The sequence below is a fragment of the Manis pentadactyla genome, chromosome 7, assembly GCF_030020395.1.
Source record: "Manis pentadactyla isolate mManPen7 chromosome 7, mManPen7.hap1, whole genome shotgun sequence".
Classification (NCBI taxonomy): domain Eukaryota; kingdom Metazoa; phylum Chordata; class Mammalia; order Pholidota; family Manidae; genus Manis; species Manis pentadactyla.
The window spans coordinates 18,169,174-18,187,693 of record NC_080025.1 but is presented as its reverse complement, the minus strand read 5'-3'; the positions used below and the strand labels follow the sequence as shown (position 1 = coordinate 18,187,693).

The window sequence follows — 18,520 nt, the reverse complement described above, 5'->3', positions numbered from 1 at the left end:
AAATTTATCTTTAAAATTTTGCGTGTATACCCATTGGCCATTATGAAATGGCACTTGAAGGAGGGAAGGATATTTCCATACTTAGACATAGTTCTTACTGCTGTTCTGAGAAAAAGGTGACTGTCAGAGGTGGGCACAGCCCTGGGCTTGGGGCAGGAAGAATGTTTCTGCTCTTCACACAGACTTGCTACTTCCTGCACGTCATTTTCTCTGCTAAAAAGTTTTAACTCATAATCAATGGGCCGAGACCATAGTCACTTTGCAGTTAGATTTTTTTTTTAAATCAAGACTACCGAAAAGTACAACCTGGTCTCTCTATTTCTTCTGAGCAGCTACCAAGCAGGAGCCACTTCTCCTGAGGGAGACACTGGGGTGTGATGAGACGCAGGCATCGGGGACCCTCCCCTTAACTGCAATAAGGCAGCTGAGCAACAAGGTGCTCGCTCAGCCCTCTGGCTTTTCTCTCCTATGTGCAAATGGCCATGGAGGTCTCCAGTCTTTGCTCCCTTTGATAACTTGGTGGGCTTGCAAAGTGGGCAAGCACCGGTTTCCAACAATGTTGGCTTTGCCCTGCAGAGATGTGGGAAGCATGCGTGTGTATAGCCCGTTGCAGTTCCATCCACAGTCACACTTAATCAGAAGACAGCAGTGGACTTTGGAGGGCAAAAACATGTGAACTGTAGGACATTAGAACTGAAAGAGGCATGAAAACATCTAGATAATTCTTTCTTTAATAAAACCTATATAATAGTTCATTTTAATTTCTAGACCACTTTTGCTGTTTTGAGGGATGTTCATAACTTTATCCTGGATCAGGAAGTGAGTTCTATTTGCACTGAAAAGAAATGTTTCAGGGTTTTAAATACTGTGCTTTGGGTTGTCATTATAAGAGATGTTTAGTATTTCACGTGATGTGCCCAATATTTGAGAGTTGTGATGCTGAGTGGAAAAAGATGAGCTCTTTTCACTCATTTTCTGTTCCCTTTTAAAACAATCATTTAAAAACTGGGACGGTTCTTCCACAAGGGGAAAAGAACAGTTGATTAAGAGTTTGTTAGCATTTTAGTGCCAGAAATCTGAGGCCGAGTAATTAAGAACAGTTTTTCATAACTTTAATGGGCACGAGGAGACAGTGGAGTGGCGAATACAGCTTCATTCAAAGCTGTGTTCTGTTTATCAGGCCAGCTTTCTGCATGTTCACAAAGCCTGATGGCATTGTATGCTCCCCGGGAACAGAACATCTGCAACACAGGAGAGAGCGTCGCAATTGAAAGCTGGCATCTCCCTTTAGTGGGAAGCCATACTTCAGTCTTCTTTTATAATTATTGACTCAAACATAAAAATAACCTCTTCATCTTGACTGACCCTTTTCGCTGTAAATCCATCTGTGTTCTTTGTCCGTTTATGTTTCTAATTAGAATGTCATTTCAAGTTTACGTTTCCACAGAGAAATGTCAGTCTCATGATTTGTAATGACCGCAGAGAGTTCCGTATTACTGTGTCATAGGTTTTAATCATTATCCCATTGTGGGACATTTGAGAGAGTTACCGAGTTTTCTCTGTTTTATAAATACTGTTGCCACGAGCAGTCACCACATAATTTTGGTCAGAAAGAAGGCCTCCTTCCTCAAAGCAAGTGCCAAAATGGAGCCATGCCAGGCCACACGTGTATTTCTCCTTATATATTGTGAATGTGTTTTCTCTAAATGTAACTTTTTTTTAACCAACTCTGGGATTTCTCTTTTTTGCAGTAATGCTTTTGCTAGTGACAACAGATGTATAAAAATCTAAATTTTTTTCATTTGAAATTTCCAAATTTCTGGTGAGGTGATATTTTGCATGTAGATAATTTATGGTCTCATCTTTGTGTCTTGCTTTGTCATAGAGGATCTGAGTACTATTCATAGTTTTGTACAAATTCTTTACATAGTTGGAAGAGTAAGCTTTTTAAAACATTTATCACATTTCTTTTGGTATCATTAATCTACAATTACATGAGGAACATTATGTTTACTAGACTCCCCCCATCACCAAGTTATCACATTTTATAGTAATAGTGTCAAGAACTTACTAGATGCCAGATACAACGTTTATCATTTTTCACATGCTGTCTAATTTAGTCGTCACAACACTCCCACCCTCCCCCGCCCAGGACGGTATCATACGGTGGTTAAGAGCGGAGTCAGATAGTCCTGGGTTTGATTTCTGGCACTACCACTTCCTCCGTGTGACTGTTGGCAAACACCTAACCTCTCTGAGCCTCGCTTTTCTCTTCTGTAGAATGGGAATAATAATCGTAGGTACTTCATGGGGTTGGTTGTCATGAGGACCGAGATGACACATTTATAGTGCAAGCACAAAATAAATGCTCAGTGAATGTTAGCCACTACTGTGATCATTTGTTGTTTTGGGGTTGATCTGTATCTGTCTTTTAGCTTCACATGCATGGCAGGGGATGGTAAGGAATGGCGCATGTATGATTTTTCCATTCTGATAATGAATGTTACTGGGTCAGTGTTCCCTACTCTGCGAGGTCACTTCCAGTCCTGCAAATCAGTATGTCTCACCTTATCACACTCCTCTGAGCATCTCATGACTTTCCTGGGGGGGCTCCCAGCACGCAGGACGGTAGTTTGTTTTTTGTGCACTTGACCTTCTTGCATGCCGAGATCTTCCCCGTCAGAAGCCTTGCCTGGGACTCCTACGTCCCCCTGTGTCTCTTGCAGCCCCTCACACACAGCAGGACCTCCCTGTTTAGATATGCAGTGAATGGCTGCACTTTAGTTTGAGTTGAAGACGATTAGCTGGTAGTAGGCAACATAAGTTATGAACCACTCTGTCTTTGTGATAAGATAGGTTTTCTGAGAGGAGGAGCTGTTTTATTTTAATTTTCTTAATCTAGCAATGGGACACGTTTCTTAAATCCTAAGAGCACTGGCGCCATGCAGTAGCTTGTGGGCAAGCACAGACGTAGGGATGTGTGAACTATTCGGCTTGGTGCTCATTTTTCTTTAGAATTGAGCAAGGTTTTTTCGGATGTGGGAAACTTGTCAGTGCCATTGGCCTGCCTGCTATTTCTGTGGCTGGTAACCCTGCTAGGTGTGGGCCCCAGACGACGCCAGTGACCTGGCCTTGCATGATACTGGGAATCGGGTGGGGGACCATAAAGCTGTTGGCCTAATAGAAATTGATAACCAATGCTTAACAGTCTACTGCAGATTCCTTCACATTCTCTGGCAAACTGGTCTTCTCACCAGAACTGCAGTAGACCCAGCAAGGAAGCTGGCCATGCCACGGATGGGTGCCCGGGTGGCGGCTCAAATCTGCAGTTGTTATCCTGGGCACTCAGGCAGCTGAAGGCCCACAGGGCTGAGGCCTGGGTGCAGTTCCAATCAGGAGAGAGCTCTCTGGGGAAACTAGAGAACCCAGTTTATGTTCAAGCCTTGGGGGCAACCTTGGGACAGAAAGCACAAAATGAAAATACCAGGGGAGGGCAGGCCAGGACCAGAGGGGTCCAGAGCCCTCTGGTAGTTTTAGCCCCATTGTACGCGACTGGCTGGTTGGTGTGAAAGATGCACTGCTCTCTGTGGGCTTGGAGCAAATCTGTTAATTTCAGAGAGCTTCTGACTTATACGGTGTATTCGGACTGGATAGCTTTCAAGTTTCACTCCAGCTCTTAACACGCTATTGCTTTGGTTCATTTTATTATTTTGATAGCATTTAATATTTATATTTTCTGCTTGCATGTTTAGATTTCGGAATCTTTTCCTAGCTGGTGCTGGAGTGTACCAGTTACCCATGTACCCATGATACAGGCTAATCGAGCTGAATTTATTTTTGCAGTAATTGGGTGTTTACAGTAGTTGGGTTAAGGAACTCAAATTATATTCCGTTCATATTGTGCAAAGCCATATAAAAATGTTCAAGCCAGGAAACAAATGTCTCACAAAATCGCAAATATGTCAATGCTTAGTTCATTATTTAAAAATGTTTTTAGATTGCTCCTCTAGAAGAGATGTGTTCTGGCATAAAGAAGCAGTCCCTGCTTTGGGGAGGAATTAGTAGGTGGTGGGTTCCCAAGGTCACATCCTGCCACCTGCTAGCTCTTGACTCGGGGTACACCACATAACCTCCCAAGCACCAGCTTCCTCATTTGTAAAATGTGGCTAAACATTATAGGGACATTGTAAAGATGAAATGAGATGCATATTTGAGCTTTGGCTTCAGTGTGGGCACAAGGGCATGCTTATCAATGGGAGTCCTGCTGAAGGCGAGGCTCTTAGAAATACAGTATTTTGAGGCAAAGGATTTTTTATGTCGTCACATGTTGGCATATACTTTGAAGTTGCTAGAATTTCAAATCATTCGTACAAGTGATGGCTACCGTAGAGTCAAACCTTTACCTTTGGTAGCATCTTTAACCACTTGGCATATGTTTTGTGTCTGTGGTTTGGTTTCTCCTCTCTCTAGGTTTAAGTCGGGGGCTTTAGGCCATAGGGAGAACTGCCGTCAGCAAAAGCCATTTATTGAATTCTGTCTGGGTGAGAGCAGAGAAGGGGCTGGGTGCGGCCGGTAGTGGATGAGGGGAGAGGAACCGAGGCGCAGAGCCGCCAGTCCTCTTAGGGAGTTCATGAGCCAGTTGGAGAGGTCACATCCGGGGTGGGCAGCATATGCCGATTTCCTCTGGGTATTGTGCTAATCCATTAAGTTAATTGTCTATTTTTACTAGACCTCATTACTCATCAGAGTATTATGTTGATCCTTTCAAATCCATACACAGACCTACTCAGAAGTCCTCTTGCCAATATGAAACTGGGCTGTTTACCTTAATAACACCTTTAGTCGCTGCATTTCCAGACCATTGATGCAGGGCTGTGTTGACAGACTGCCGCCGTCTGCCCGAATCCCATCTGCCCGGAATCCTAATTATGAGCATCTCCTTGGCAGCCCTTGCTTCCTTGGGCTCTGGGGACCCTGGCTCATTTTGCCCTACGTCTACATAAGGATCTCCAGAGTCCGTCTGCGAGAAGGAAGATGAGGAAAAGAGTGGCAGATGCTGTCTTTGTCTAGAAAGATGGCCTTTCTGCCCTCGCCCCTAGAACATTCCACACAGCGACGCGGAGGAGAAGCTAGGCAGTAGAGAAGGAGCAGAGCCGATGCGTTTACTCCGACAGCATGTTTGCTCCCTGGCTGTCGAGACCCTCCGCTTCCCACCTACCTGCCCTCCCGCTCTTCCCCATCCCCGAGGGCTGTAGTTCCCCATAAAGAGGTCCCATTCTTAAGGCAAGTGTCACTAATGCGTCTTCCTCTCTCCTTCTGCAGGGGAGTTGCTGAGTCAGCCCAGACCAGAAGGAGTGGCAGAGATCATTTGCCCCAAGAACGGCAGCGAGCGCGTGAACGTCGCCTTGGTTTACCCACCCACCCCGACTGTGATCAGCCCCTGTTCCAAGTGAGTTCTGAATGTGGCAGCCCCTTCCCTCACTCTTGATCCTGCCTCCGTGGTTGAGATTAAAAAAAAAAAAAAAAAAGCCAAGTTAAAGTACGTTTCAGCAGTCCTTAAAGAGCACCCCGGGGCAGATGTAGTTACGGGGTGACATCAGCACCCAGAATAGTGCCAGACGGTTGCCTTATGCAGCAAACTGGGAACTTTCCTTTTTTCTTGTGTGTGATATATTTTTTTAAACTTTTGCTGATAAAAGAACATTTCAGCTTTTTAAAAACATCATTCACATACCATACGTTCACTCATTTAAATTGTATAATTCATTGGCTTTTAGAATATTTCCAGGTATATGCAACCAAGAGAGCATGTTTTTGGACGGATAGTCTTGATTCTGTCAGTTCGAAGAACAGTGGAAGCCCATTAAAATAAGACGTTTGCAGAAATCTATAGTACATTATTATTTAGAGGGGGAGTCTGATTTTTTTTTGTTTTTTATCAAATCTTGATAATCAGGGACTGTGTGGCTCCCACCTTCCCCACAAATGGATTTAAAGGCAGAGGATGTATACATGTGAACTAAATTTTGGATATAATGTCAGCTTAGTATTGCACATAAACTCATCCTGTTTGATTTGTTTGTAGTATTGAGAACCAAACAGGCTGTTTTTAAACTGAGATGAAATACCTTCATTACTGCGCATCTCGAAAAGTGGTGGCCACTGGTCTTCTTGGAACATATCCCGTTATTGGGTGATACCAGCAGTGTGACTTCTACAGCAAAGTATTCATGCAGGAAACTTGTTTTTCTTAGTAGCTGACAACACTGAGGTTTTTTGTTGTTGTTTTTTTAATAGGGTGGTGGGGAAGTTTGCATTTGAGAACAGTGGCATAGCATCTCATCTTGAGAATCTTGCAAAGCAAGGGTCTTCAGAGGCATTTTTATTCATTAGCAGCTGTCATAGAAGAGGGCTGCCTTTGCCCCCAAACAGGGAGACTTGTTAGACAGAACATCCCCAATCCCTCTTTGCTGGTGAATATCGTGAACACTCAAGTGAAACTCTTACCTAATGCCATTCAGAGTGCTATTTTAGGTAACAGTGCACATAGTATAATTTATTACTAATATAGTACCCTAAGACGGGAAATCTTGACATGCTTCTTAGGATTACATAGTTATTTCATATTAGCCCAAACATCCCTTGTCCTGGATATAATGAAGAATAGAAACTGTCCTGTTCTTTGAGTTGGGTCCCTTTCTTTCAGGTACATGTAGGATAAGGACAAGAGAAAATATAGCAACAGCAGGGTATGGAATGGAGGGAAACAATTGTTCAGCCAATACACTTTGCATTGGCGTAATTTTTCTGAGCCAGGAGAGATGTTAACCTATTGTTTTGCCATAGCCATCTGGCATTTAATAGGTGAGACAGAGGTAGGAGTTCTAATATCCATTTGCACAAGAAACCACAGTGACCCCGAGCCAGCTTTGTCGGTGTTTTCCCATGGGCTTCTTGTACTGCCACAGAAAGACATTTATACGAAGCTGAAAAATGCCATCAACCCCCCTCTCTCTACCAGTTTATTCTACCTAAATGAACAAGCAGCTCTAAAGCCTTGGGTAATCAGAGCCACATAGCCTCAGACATCTAGATGCTGGAGGAAGTACCTTTAGGGATTGAACTACTTTGGCCTAGCTGTGTGAATGGTGTTAAAAGGGGCCTCATATAATGGATGACAGGTTTGGAGTGTAAGTCTCAGCTCTAAATGAAGGAACATCTATGAAAACACAAGGAAAACACACATCCAGGCCCAGTCCAGCCTGGTAGGATGTCTAATTTACAAGTGGGTGACAGTATGTTGGAAGTGAGAGATTTGGGGGGCATCTGAGGAGGAAAGCTGTCACAGGAGGTGGTCATTACATCAGCATAGCTTGGGTGTGAGCCTGAGAGTTAGATGTGGGGTCCCAGCAGGCAGTAGAAATTGGGAAATGGGGCCTGTTGTACTGGCTTTGCAACGCCAGCCAAGTGAACTACAGCAAGTCACTGTGGAGTGATGTTTTACCTCGGTCTTTCCATAAAACACCGGTGGGTACTCAAGGTCAGGCTGTCTTAATCAGGTGTGTATGTCAGGATTTCCAGGGCAGGGGCAAGGCACTAGTCTTTAAAAAAACACGAAGTCTCCCAGATGATTCTAATGTTCATGTGCTGGACTCTGAGATCCCCCATGGCTCTAAGGGTGGGCTCCCTGGCCACCGGGCCTTATCTTGGCTACAGAGCCTCATTCTGCTTAACAAGCAGTTATCAGCACCAGGGCACAACTGAGGACGCTGCAGGGATCAGCATGGCCCAGTCCACCCTCAATTCACCCCTGTAGCTGAACACGTAATTTATTGTTCAAATCAGGAAAGATTGAGAGTGACAGGAGGGCTCTTAATACTGATGCCAGGGCAGTGGGCATCTGCCAGCACTCCCTAGTCATTCCAAAATAATCATCTGACTCTTCAGTCACTGATCCAGATCTTAAAAGACATCCCAAGCCCCTTTCTGACCAGTTTGCTCCCCTCCTTTATAGGGCAAATCAGGGACTTGTCATTTGCCTGCCTGCCTTTGACCATGTATAAAATAATGGTGCTACTATGCATTTATAAGAAAAACCGTCCATGACTGTTATTTGATTGGATCTTCCTTATGAATTTCAAGCTTTTCTATTTCTCATTTTAAAACATTTCTAGGTATTTTATTTCCCTATGGGGAGAGACAGAGAATAAAAAGCAGGCAGCGATTTTTTTTGAAAACATGATTTCCTTTCCTTTCACACCTAGTCTTGGTGGATAAGGTCTCTACCAGCACTGGCTACATGAACAGGGGTTCCATTCCAGGGGTTCCACGTGCAGACGAAGGTCTCTCCTCCTGCACCTCACCCTGCAGGGAGAAACTTACGAGCTGAGTGTCCTCTTGTCCTCTGCTAGTAATCAGATAGAATTGTGAGTCATTTCCATACCTTGGCCATCCTGGGCTGGTTTTTAAGGATATTTGCATTTAGGATGAGATGAAAAGTCATCTAGTAGATTGACTCAGTTGCCCTGAAATATCCTGACTTCCTTCCTGAAGGATATGGATGCCATCCGATACATTTTTTTAAAGCTTTATTGAGGTACACATTCCTACTATGAAACTTGCCCATTCAATTATTGTTAATATACTTATTAATTATTATATGGTGTGCAACCGTCACAACAATTTAATTTGAGAACATTTTCATCACTCCAGAAAAAAAGCTTCATGTCCATTTTCAGTCACTTGTGTCTAATGCAACACCTAGTTCTGCACAGTCAATAAATATTTTTAGCGTCGTCACTTGCAGGAATGGTTTTGCTGCCTGCTGTGTTGGTATTAAACAGCTTTGTGACCTTTAAAGAAATTCTTGTAAACATGTATTATCCCTGGCCCCATTCGGTCTAGAGGCAATGAATTGACTTGCATTCCCAGCGTCAGCCCCCGTGCTTACTGGACGGTGGAGGGGAAGCGAGCTACTTGGAGGGAGTCCACCCTACCTTCGGACTTCCTTTTTTAAGTATAGGTAACAATTTTTAAAACATAGACCATGCTTATTAGAGCAGTTTTAGGCTCAGAGCAAAATAGAGCAGAAGGTAGAGAGAAACCCTATACCGCATGCCCCACGCATGCACAGCTCCCTTACTGTCAACATCCCCACCAGGGTGAGACATTTCTTACAGTGGGTGGATCTGCACTGACACATCATCACCACCCATTAGCCTACATTAGGGCTCACACTTGGTGCTGCGCATTCTGTGGATTTGGACAAATGTATAATGACATGCCTCCACCATTACAGTATCGTACACAGCATTTTCACTGTCTCCCAAACCCTCTGTGCTCCCCCTTTTAATCCTACCTCCCCCCTTAACCCTGGCAACTACTGATCATTTTTATTTTTCAGCTTTATTGAGGTATAGTAGACAAAACTGTAAGATATTTAAAGTGCACATCATGTTGATTTAAAATACATACACATTGTGAATGAATTCCTACCGTCTAGTTAATTAACACATGTATCAACTCAATTCACCCTTCAGGACCTCTGAATGGCAGCCTAACTGACCCCTAGACATAGGGATACCAAGCCTTGGACATCAGGGGTCATAAGGGACAAAAAATAGACTTTCAGTGGGAAAAGTGAGAAAACAGAAGGATGATTTTTTTAAATTTATTTTTTAAATGTTATTTGTGAATTCCTATCTCCATCCAGTTGCTCTGCAGATTGAGACACTTAGATTCTAATTCAGGAGGGATGTGTGAACTTCTTTGGGCAAATGGCAACTTGTTGTCCACCTCTGTTTTTTAGGTACCCCTCAGAAGTTGCTCCTTCTCATTTGCAAAGAGCTTTAGGCCATCTCACCCCCATTAAAGTGTGTACTCTGATAAACTGCTAGATAATGCAATTGATCTCCTGATTTTCAGGTAAAGGACAGAGAGCATCTAACAAGTTAGCATAGGTTTTACCTAAAGGCATCCTGGAATGTAACCCACATCCTTCCATGTGGTTCCTTAATGCACTGACCCTGGAACGTACAGGAAATGGGACTGTATCACTTTCACTTCCTGAGAGCAGCCATTTCTCTCGTGCTGGTACCACATCTGTCTGCTCCATCGTCTGTGGAGTGGCAGGACTAAAGAACAAAGTCCTGATTTGGGCAGGCTGTGTGTTACAGAGTTAGGGGAGACAGACTGGTTTGAAAACTGTCAGGCTCAGCTTTCTCTTTCTCCAGAAAGTACTGTTCATAACAAAAGGCAAGGCTGAGACACTGCATTTCAAAACTATCTTTTAAACTCTGATTACAGCATGTATTCTGCAGTGCTCCCATTCAAGCAGGATCCCAGTAAATTCCCATTACTTACTGTTAATACGTAGTTTCAAAAGCACAGTGACTACTTTGCACAGGAATTTTGGTGGTTCCATTGTTATGACATGAGGATTTAAGACCCATTGAAATAGCCTTTTATAAAAAGTAGGAGGAAGACTGTGGTTTTTATCTCACCAAGTAAACAAGCCAGTGTATGTTTAACTGCACACAGATTTGTTAACATGGACTTGATAAACTATTTCTCAAAAAGCAGTGGAGTGAGATGAGTTTGGCTTTATTATAGTGGAGAATTTTTCACTGACCACAGAATTTTAAAACATGGAATATGGGGATGGTGTGGTATTTCAGAAGAAAAGAGGCCGAATGTGGAGGTTGCATATGGGGTGTGTCACATTGATCTGCATTCATTTGTTTTGTTTTTTGTAAAGAGTGAGACAGCTCGTGGCCTTGCTACTCTTACGGGCTAGGAGGAAAAGCATCTCTGATTATTTAGTCTCCCACATCAGCCACATTGATACTGGAATTTGTTCCCTCTCTGCTTAGGTATCTCCATACTTTCTTGGAAAATTAAGTGGAAAAGATAGTGCTTCTTTCTCTTACACCATCATTTTTACTGTACCCAATCTGTGACTTTAGGAGCACCAATTTTTAAGGGTAAGTCTCTGGGAAGCAGAGAGGGTTTCTTAAAATAGAAAAGGCCTTCCTGAGGACTTGGAGCATTTAGGGGGGAAGGGTGGGGGCAGGGGTATGGAATGAAGTGATTCTGGAGAGTGGGACATTTTAAGATTACAAATCTTTCACGTATCCAGAATGAAGATGCATTCAGGAATTAGGAAGCACTTGACTCTTTTGCCTTAGTTATTATAAAAAGCCCACATTAATAATCTTAGATCCTTGTTGGAAAAAAGAAGTCATTAAAAACATTTTACTAGTATGCAAGACAGTAACATCAGGAAAAGCTCACGTTGATTTTCAAATAGCTTTTTCAAAGCCATGTTCGTGTGCATTTTCTCAAGGCAGTTTGATGATCCCTGGGGTCACACTTCCCGAGAGGCAGTTTACAGATGCCCTGATCTCACGGGCTTGTCGTGAGCACTTAGGAGACATGGGCAGGGAAAACATTTAGCATCATCGTCCGTTACACAGAGTTAACAGCACTCAGTAAATTCAGCTTCTGTCTACTAGGAATAAAATTTCTATTAGGAATATCCACTGGGAACGCCTATTAGGAGTGTACACTGTGGATAGCATAGAAAGGTAATAAGAAACAAAATTCCAAAATGCAAATACAGATACTGGAGTCAAGTCCACCACCCACTGGCTTAGCTAGCCATGTTTGCCTTATTTGTTGAGGTACCTGCCCAAGGAAGATAAACGCGTGTGCTGGCTGGGCAGGTCCAGGTCCAAGTCGGCCCACCTTCTCTCTGCTGCCATGAAGGGTTCAGGTAGAATCCATGGAGATGGGTTTATAAGGACACCTGCACTTACTTAGCATCTGTGTCTTGACCCCATCTTCACGGGACAAAGAGGAGATGAGTGGTATCATTTCTTGCATATTATGGTCCCAGGTGCCCACAGTGCCGGATGAACTCCTCAGAGCGAAACCCCCTGCCCATTTGCCTGGCAACCCTGGAAGTCACATAGGCGGGGAGTGTGGAGCCCCAGATCAAGCCAGGTTCCCACAGTCAAAGGGTTACTGAGTGGCATGCAGGGCTCGGAATTCCCATCACAGCCCCTGAAGTTCAGGGTTGTCTTCACAGCAAGTTCTTACTTGCACATTTGTTTTAGAATATAGCATAGTATTTAGAATACGTAGTAATGGAAAATTGACGTATAATAAGGCCAAAAGATCAGGAAGTGACTGCCATTGAAAAGTTCGTTTGTGACTTATAGTTCCCAAGAGGGGGGTGCACCATGCCGTGGGAGGCCACATGGGGACACCAGGTCGGTCACGAGGTGGGGAGGGGTCGCTGTGGGCAGGAGCCTGCGTTGTGCTTTCTGTGGGAAGGTGTCAGCAAGGCCGGGTGAGCGGGGCTGGACCAGCCAGTCTGAGTTTCTGTGGGCTCTGGGCGTGGGGCGGTGCCCGGCGGGGGCCTGGCCCTGCAGTGACGAGGGTAGGTGGACGGTGGCTGGAGTGTGCGAGCCCAGGAAAGGAGGTGGTTGCGGGGTGGGCTCTAGGTTAGTTGGTTTGTACTGGGAAAGCACACTCACGTTGGCGGTGTTCACTATCTCTGGGAACTGGCTAACGCTGAGAGGGCCGTCCCTCCGGGGCCAGCAAGGCCCCAGGTGTCAAACTGCCAGAATACAGAAAATGAATGACCTGGTTAGTACCACATGGTATTTGTGGCTTCAGTTTCTGCCGAAGCCTCTATTAAATAATCTTGCTGCATCCCAAAAGAGCAGGTTCAGTGACCTGAGAGGGTTCTGAGTCTAAGTCCCTGACCTCTCCCTTCAGCCCCAGCCTGTTGCCAGCATCCCGCCTGCAGGCCCGTGGACGTCCTGTAGGTGTCAGGCATGAGTTCTTGTCTTCCTCCCCAAAGCTGTTCAGCAGGCCCCGCTTCCTGTCCCAGGTACGGGCATAGCTTTGCAACCCCCTGCCAAGCTAGGAGGCTGCCTGCTTCAACGCAGCCCTCTCCCGTACACCGCCTACCACGGAGACCTGTTAGCCCGTCTTACCAGTGCGTCCCGACCTGAGCAAATTCGGCCGTGTAAGTTTTTCTCTGGCTCGTGCTTTCCTCTGGGTCCACCTGCCTCTCTCTCCTCTGACTGGGTGTCCGCTGGGTGCCTCCTCCGTAGTCTTTCTGTCCTTCAAACCAGCCTTATCTTCCAGTGTCAGACCGTCACCTCTCTCCCTATTTAAAAGTCTTGAATGGTTTTCTGGTGATCATAGGCTCAAGTTCAGAGTCCTGGGCATGAGTCCCAGTCAGACCCCCAGCCACCCTGCTGGCATGTGTGACACTGTCTTACTGGGGCCACCCTGCCACACCCAGGCCGGCTCTCAGCCCACAGCTAGCTACGTCCCCTTCTGCCCTACCCCGTGAAGGCTTATTCCCTAAGGCCAAGGCATGTGTCAGCGCCTCTGCGGAGCCATCCTCCACCCTTCTGACTGCAGTCTGCCACGCATCCCATCTCCTTGGCCCTGCTTACACACCTCTGTTAGCGCGATGGGCACAGGATCTTGGCTGTTTTTTTTTACCTGTGGCTTTTTATCACATCTTATCTATCTTCATTCAGCAGATCTTTGTGGAGATTTTGGCCTCTACTTGGCATAGTGCCAGGTGTTAAGGATGCAGAAATAACTAAGACAGACCCTGCCAGCAAGAATCTAATAGCTACTTGAGGAGGATGGGAATCAAAGACATACCCAGACCCTGTGCGCGTCTGGTTACCACTGACGTGTGTTGCGTGCCATGACTGGTGTAGCGACAGGGGCTTTTGGCCCAGAGGAGCAAGGACTCTGGTGGGAAGAGCCGGGGAGCTCCAGGAGGTAGCATTTGAGGTGGTTCTGGGCGGACGAGGATGAGTGTGGATGTGGAGACTCAGGGAGACATGGGCAACTTGACGGCACTTTCCTTTCCTTGAAAGCCCAACCACGGGAAGTGGAAGATGTTCGAACCGGTTTTCCTTTCTCTCCCCTGACAGCGGAATGAATGTTCCCTCTGGGTGGGGCCCTTGACTAGGTCTTCCTGGTTTTCTTGCTCTTAGCTCGGGGGAGCAGACAGCCAGATACAGCTGTCTGCGTTCCCGAAGGTTCGTCATGTTCAGGGAGGAGAACGTTTACCTGGCCCATCTCCACCAGAGCTCACCGCACCGACGCCGGCTGCTGGTAGAGATGTGCGTTTTCACCCTGCCATCCTCTTTAACCATTAGATTTATTATATTGTTTCTTGAACTTGAGGCAGCTCTCAAAACTTACTCTACTGGGAAGTTCACTGTAGTAATAGGCCTTTGAAAAGCCCACCTGGCTGAGCGCCATAGCAATGTGAGCCCGTCTCTAGGGCCCCAGATGGTCCAACCTTGGTTTTCGCCGTCAAGCCTGCTTTGGAGTCAAATGACCCCGGTTGACGGCCTGGCTCTGCCTCCCTGGTGTGTACCCTCAAGGAAGTTACTGAACTGCTTGGAACATTCGCCTCCTTCTTGGTAAAAAGCAGAGGAAGATGGAGCTAAGCTGGTAGAAGTGGTACGCGATGAGAACTCATCAAATTATGCACTACACCAGGTGTGATTCCTGACGTGCAGTGAGAAGTCAGTAAACGGAAGGGGCACATTTTTGGTGCTGTTACTAACATTACGCTTGGTTTCCATAAAATCAAGCAGCATTGAGAGAGATGAGGAGCCGAGGAGGGTGAAAGCAGATCATAACCCCTTTTATGTCTTTGTATGTTTTTATCAGAGTTGCTAAAACCCATTTAAAAACATTGCCTCGCATGTTGTTATAGGAAAGCTGGAATAGGGGATGGTGATATTTGACATTTCTTCCCCTAACCACTTTGTCTGAATGGAATGCCACTTGATTTAGCTGAAAATGCTACAGTTTGTTCATTTTATTTTCATCAGATTTCAGCTTTCAGTTTGACAGCCTTGCTTACAACCCTTTAAGTGAAATCATGCCTTTTAGTCCAGATAGGCATCCTCAACTAAAAGTTCCCGCCTGTGAGTCTAACTCCTAGTGTCTGTCCATGTGTTCACGAAAGGAAACGGTGCTGTGTTTAGAGTTTGGGGTTCTTGATTAGAAATCTTGCTATGCAGTGAGATGACAATGGACTAGGGTTATAGATAACAGCATCTTTCCCTCTTCATGTCTGAACTTAATGTCACAACAGACGTGTTTGACTGGCTTTCTAGTAAAAAGACTCTTTCCTTCGTAGGAGCACTAGTTGCCTGGCATTGACCTTTCTAGGAGCTCTAGATACAGCAGTGGATTTTTGTGCAGAACATAGATTTATATCATCGGTTTCTGTTCTTAGAATTGAGATTGTCCTTCTCAGTGACCTCTTGTCATTTCCATGCTCTCTTCTCATCTCCCCGTATAGGAAGAATGTTGGTGAAAAGCACAGAAACCAGTGACTTTTATGGCTGTGGAATTTCCATGGAGAAAAGAGCATCCGAACTCACCTGGACCACCATTCATACCTGGCAAGCCCTCCACACTCCCACGCGTGTTCCGGGAACTTGAGCGAATAAACGTTCAGGGTGCTCAGATGAGGGAGCACACCTGGCCTGTGGGTGAGGAAGGGAGGGGCGGGCAAAGGAGGGGAGAGAATATGGAGCAAATGTTTCACAACCTGAACCTCAGAACTGGTCCTCCAAGGAGAGCACTACTTGAAGAAAAGAGTCGAATGGCTTCTCAGGGATTTTGTTTTCCGTGCACATCTAAGCCATAGTTCAGTGCAGGTGACAGTGTTGAGGGCACTCAGATTTCAGTTCTGTTCAATGTGAAAGGGATCGACTGACCGTCCATCGCTGTTCCGTAACTAGTGTAAAATATGTATATGTTTATCTTTATTTTTATAATATGCAAATACATTTAAATTTATACAGTTTGAAGCTTCTAGCATTAGTTAACACTGGGTGCAATATTCATTCCACATGAGAACTGTGCCAAGATGGGGCTGATTTCTTCGTATAGCATAAGAACCTTTTTGTCTATTTTTTCTTCTTTAATCCTATCTACCCGGGGATTAAGTGTTGGTTCATAGAGGTTCCAGTAGTCAGCCAGAACCTTAAATGTGCATATCAGGCCGTGTCCCCTCTCCTCTTCATTAAAGGCCCCTGCCTGTAAGCCTGGGCAGGGCGGTGGGCTTATCCCTTCCTTTGACCTCACGTCACTAGTGCCAGGCAGAGTATTCAGGCTTTGTGTTGACAGGGGGTTGTCACCAGGTGATATGCTGATGGAGGCCTGGTGTTCAGATGCTTCAGGGGCAGAGTTCAGGGGTGGGGGAAGGGGTCAGTGAGTCTGTGGAAAACCTGGTCTTTTAATAGCTTCAGAGAAAAGGAGTCAGTTCTGAAGCAGGCAGAGAGCTCTAAGTACTTTTTTATTTTTGGTAGAACAGAGTTCTCTGAAATTTTGCAGAGCACTTTGAAAGCCCTCCACATCTGGCTGTCAGACTTTAAGATAGCGAGTTGCCTAATTGGAGAGCATAATCCATTGGTTATTTATAAATACAGAGGCTCTGATTGGATGGTCCACCACCAAGAACAAAGTAAAACCCTTGTTTTAAAATCTCCACCCAGGAAGACTTCAAAGACAAACCAAAACTGCTCTCTCTTCTACTCCTAACTGTGGCCAAACAGCATTTGCTGCGAGAGTAACACATTCTTTGAAGAATGTACAGGACTCTGTTTACATCTGCCTCCTCTGGGTGTTGATTGAAAATGTGTAAACTAACTGTTTCTCACCAGTGTAGGACAAAAAAAGTGAGCCAGCTGGTACCGTTCTTTTACTTCTTTATAAAGTATTGACTCCAGGAATGCCACATTATACAAGGTCTCAACATATTTTCTAAAAGAAATAACGAACAAGCCAGCAGCTGCATTGCAAAAAATCACCAGATTTTCGTAGACTAATTTGTGCCCTGGGAGTCACTAACTCCAGATCTTCTAGTCAAACAAGTTTGATTTCTTAGGATCATAAAATTAAATAGGATTGGGTGATTTCTGCATTTTTAATTACTTGAATATGACGCCTGACATTTGAGACATCAGTTGCTCTTCAAACACAGTCACAAGTTAATCCAGTTAATATTTTGTCACAGTTCTCGTGTGTGTGCGTTCATGTGTGTGCGTGCATGTATTGTATGTGTGTAAATTGGATGGGAACATTTAATTGCTTTATGGACCCCCAGAATTTCAGGGCATAAAATTTTTTAATTGGCATGAAACAGTTCCGAAACTGCCAAATTGACCAACTTTGACCCATCTTTTGAAGACTCTTCAGTGTGTGACTTCACGCTAACTCCCCAGGGGGCCATATGAATGAAAGAAAAAATAATTTAAAAAATATGCTCCTTTGTGTGACAGTCCCTGCAAAACTTTTCCCGTTATTATAAACCCAAATGCCCGTTTCTTAATATCCGCTCTTTTTTCACAAATGATGTTTTGTGCTATCCTCTGAACCCTAGAGAAGCAGTAAAAGAAGAGATCTTGGTGTCACATGGCTTTTAGTAGAAAAGGGTCATCATGATAGAGGGTCATGTGACCAGAACAAGCTCCAGAGAAGCTTGAACATTGCTTCACGGTGGGGGGAGGGTTGGAGATACAGAAAATAACTCTGCTCTACAGGAATTTTCACCGTCTATGCAGGAAATTCCGTTTTCTCTTTCGACACCTGGGAAGACTCAGCCAGCCAACGCTGCCAGGCAACTCACCAAGCACAGGGAAGTGTTTTCCAACCAAGGATTCCCTTGCCTCACAAACAGACACCCTCCAACTTGGTCATGGTGTCTATTCCTGCAACTTGTGATACCAGAGCCACTTCCTGGAATTGTAAAAGTGCTGCCAGAATAAATGGTTTTCCCCCTTCCAAGAAAAAAGAATGACCGTGCTCCTATTTGACACTTATGCATTAGACTCTTTTGAATGAATAAAAAGGAAAGGGTTTGGTGTCATTCCTGATGGGATGTGTGATATTTTTCATGCCACAGTTTGTGAATTGTAGTTGTGGTATCCCATTTAATTGTCGTGGCTGGGCAGAAATTTTTTTTTTAATTCAAAAAAGTTCAATAAAAAAAAAATACAAAGGTGTGGTGAAGCAATCACATTTCCAGAGTTTAGTTATTTCCTTTTATTTTATTTTTTTCCTTCAGTTTTGAATAACCATTTTATATTTTTAGTTCTGAAGATCACTTTTGAGCTCCGGGAGGTGGATGGTGGCAGCTCTGTGTAGGGATGGAGTCCCTAAAAGCAAACGACAGAGCCCCTGTTTACAACTCTGCCTCTCTTTTCAGGCTGGAGATTCAACTCTTGCATATCACCTGTCTTAAATCAAGATCTTTCCGTGATCTGCTCTACTCCTAAGCCAAAGCTTAGGAATTTATGGCAGGTTTGCAAGGTCCCTTGCCCTGATCTTTCAAGAGCTCACAGCAGAAGTCCTTGCCATGGCCCTGTAACTAGTGTCCCAGTGGGTCTCTATTCACCAGCAGAAGGAGCTGACCCACAGGTGCTGGGTGAGAGGCTCTACTCCCTGCTTTTTT

General features: G+C 44.8%; 1 protein-coding gene across 3 annotated transcripts in view; it reads left to right on the top strand.

Annotated features, from left to right (window-relative positions):
• Nucleotides 1–18,093, top strand: part of MFHAS1 (multifunctional ROCO family signaling regulator 1) — an 89,046-nt gene extending 70,953 nt beyond the window's left edge. Inside the window, exons 2-4 of one of the 3 annotated variants that reach the window (XR_005026627.2) lie at nt 5,323–5,449; nt 10,872–10,982; nt 15,362–18,093. Coding sequence is in view for 1 of the 3 variants with exons in the window: in XM_036894429.2 (XP_036750324.1) it covers nt 5,323–5,449; nt 15,362–15,395 (161 nt within the window). In the remaining 2 variants the exon portion in view is untranslated. Of the gene's footprint in view, nt 1–5,322; nt 5,451–10,871; nt 10,983–15,361 lie in introns of those variants that run through there. The other 2 variants (XM_036894429.2, XM_036894430.2) reach the window with 2 other exon arrangements.
• The last annotated feature ends 427 nt before the right edge of the window (nt 18,094–18,520 follow it).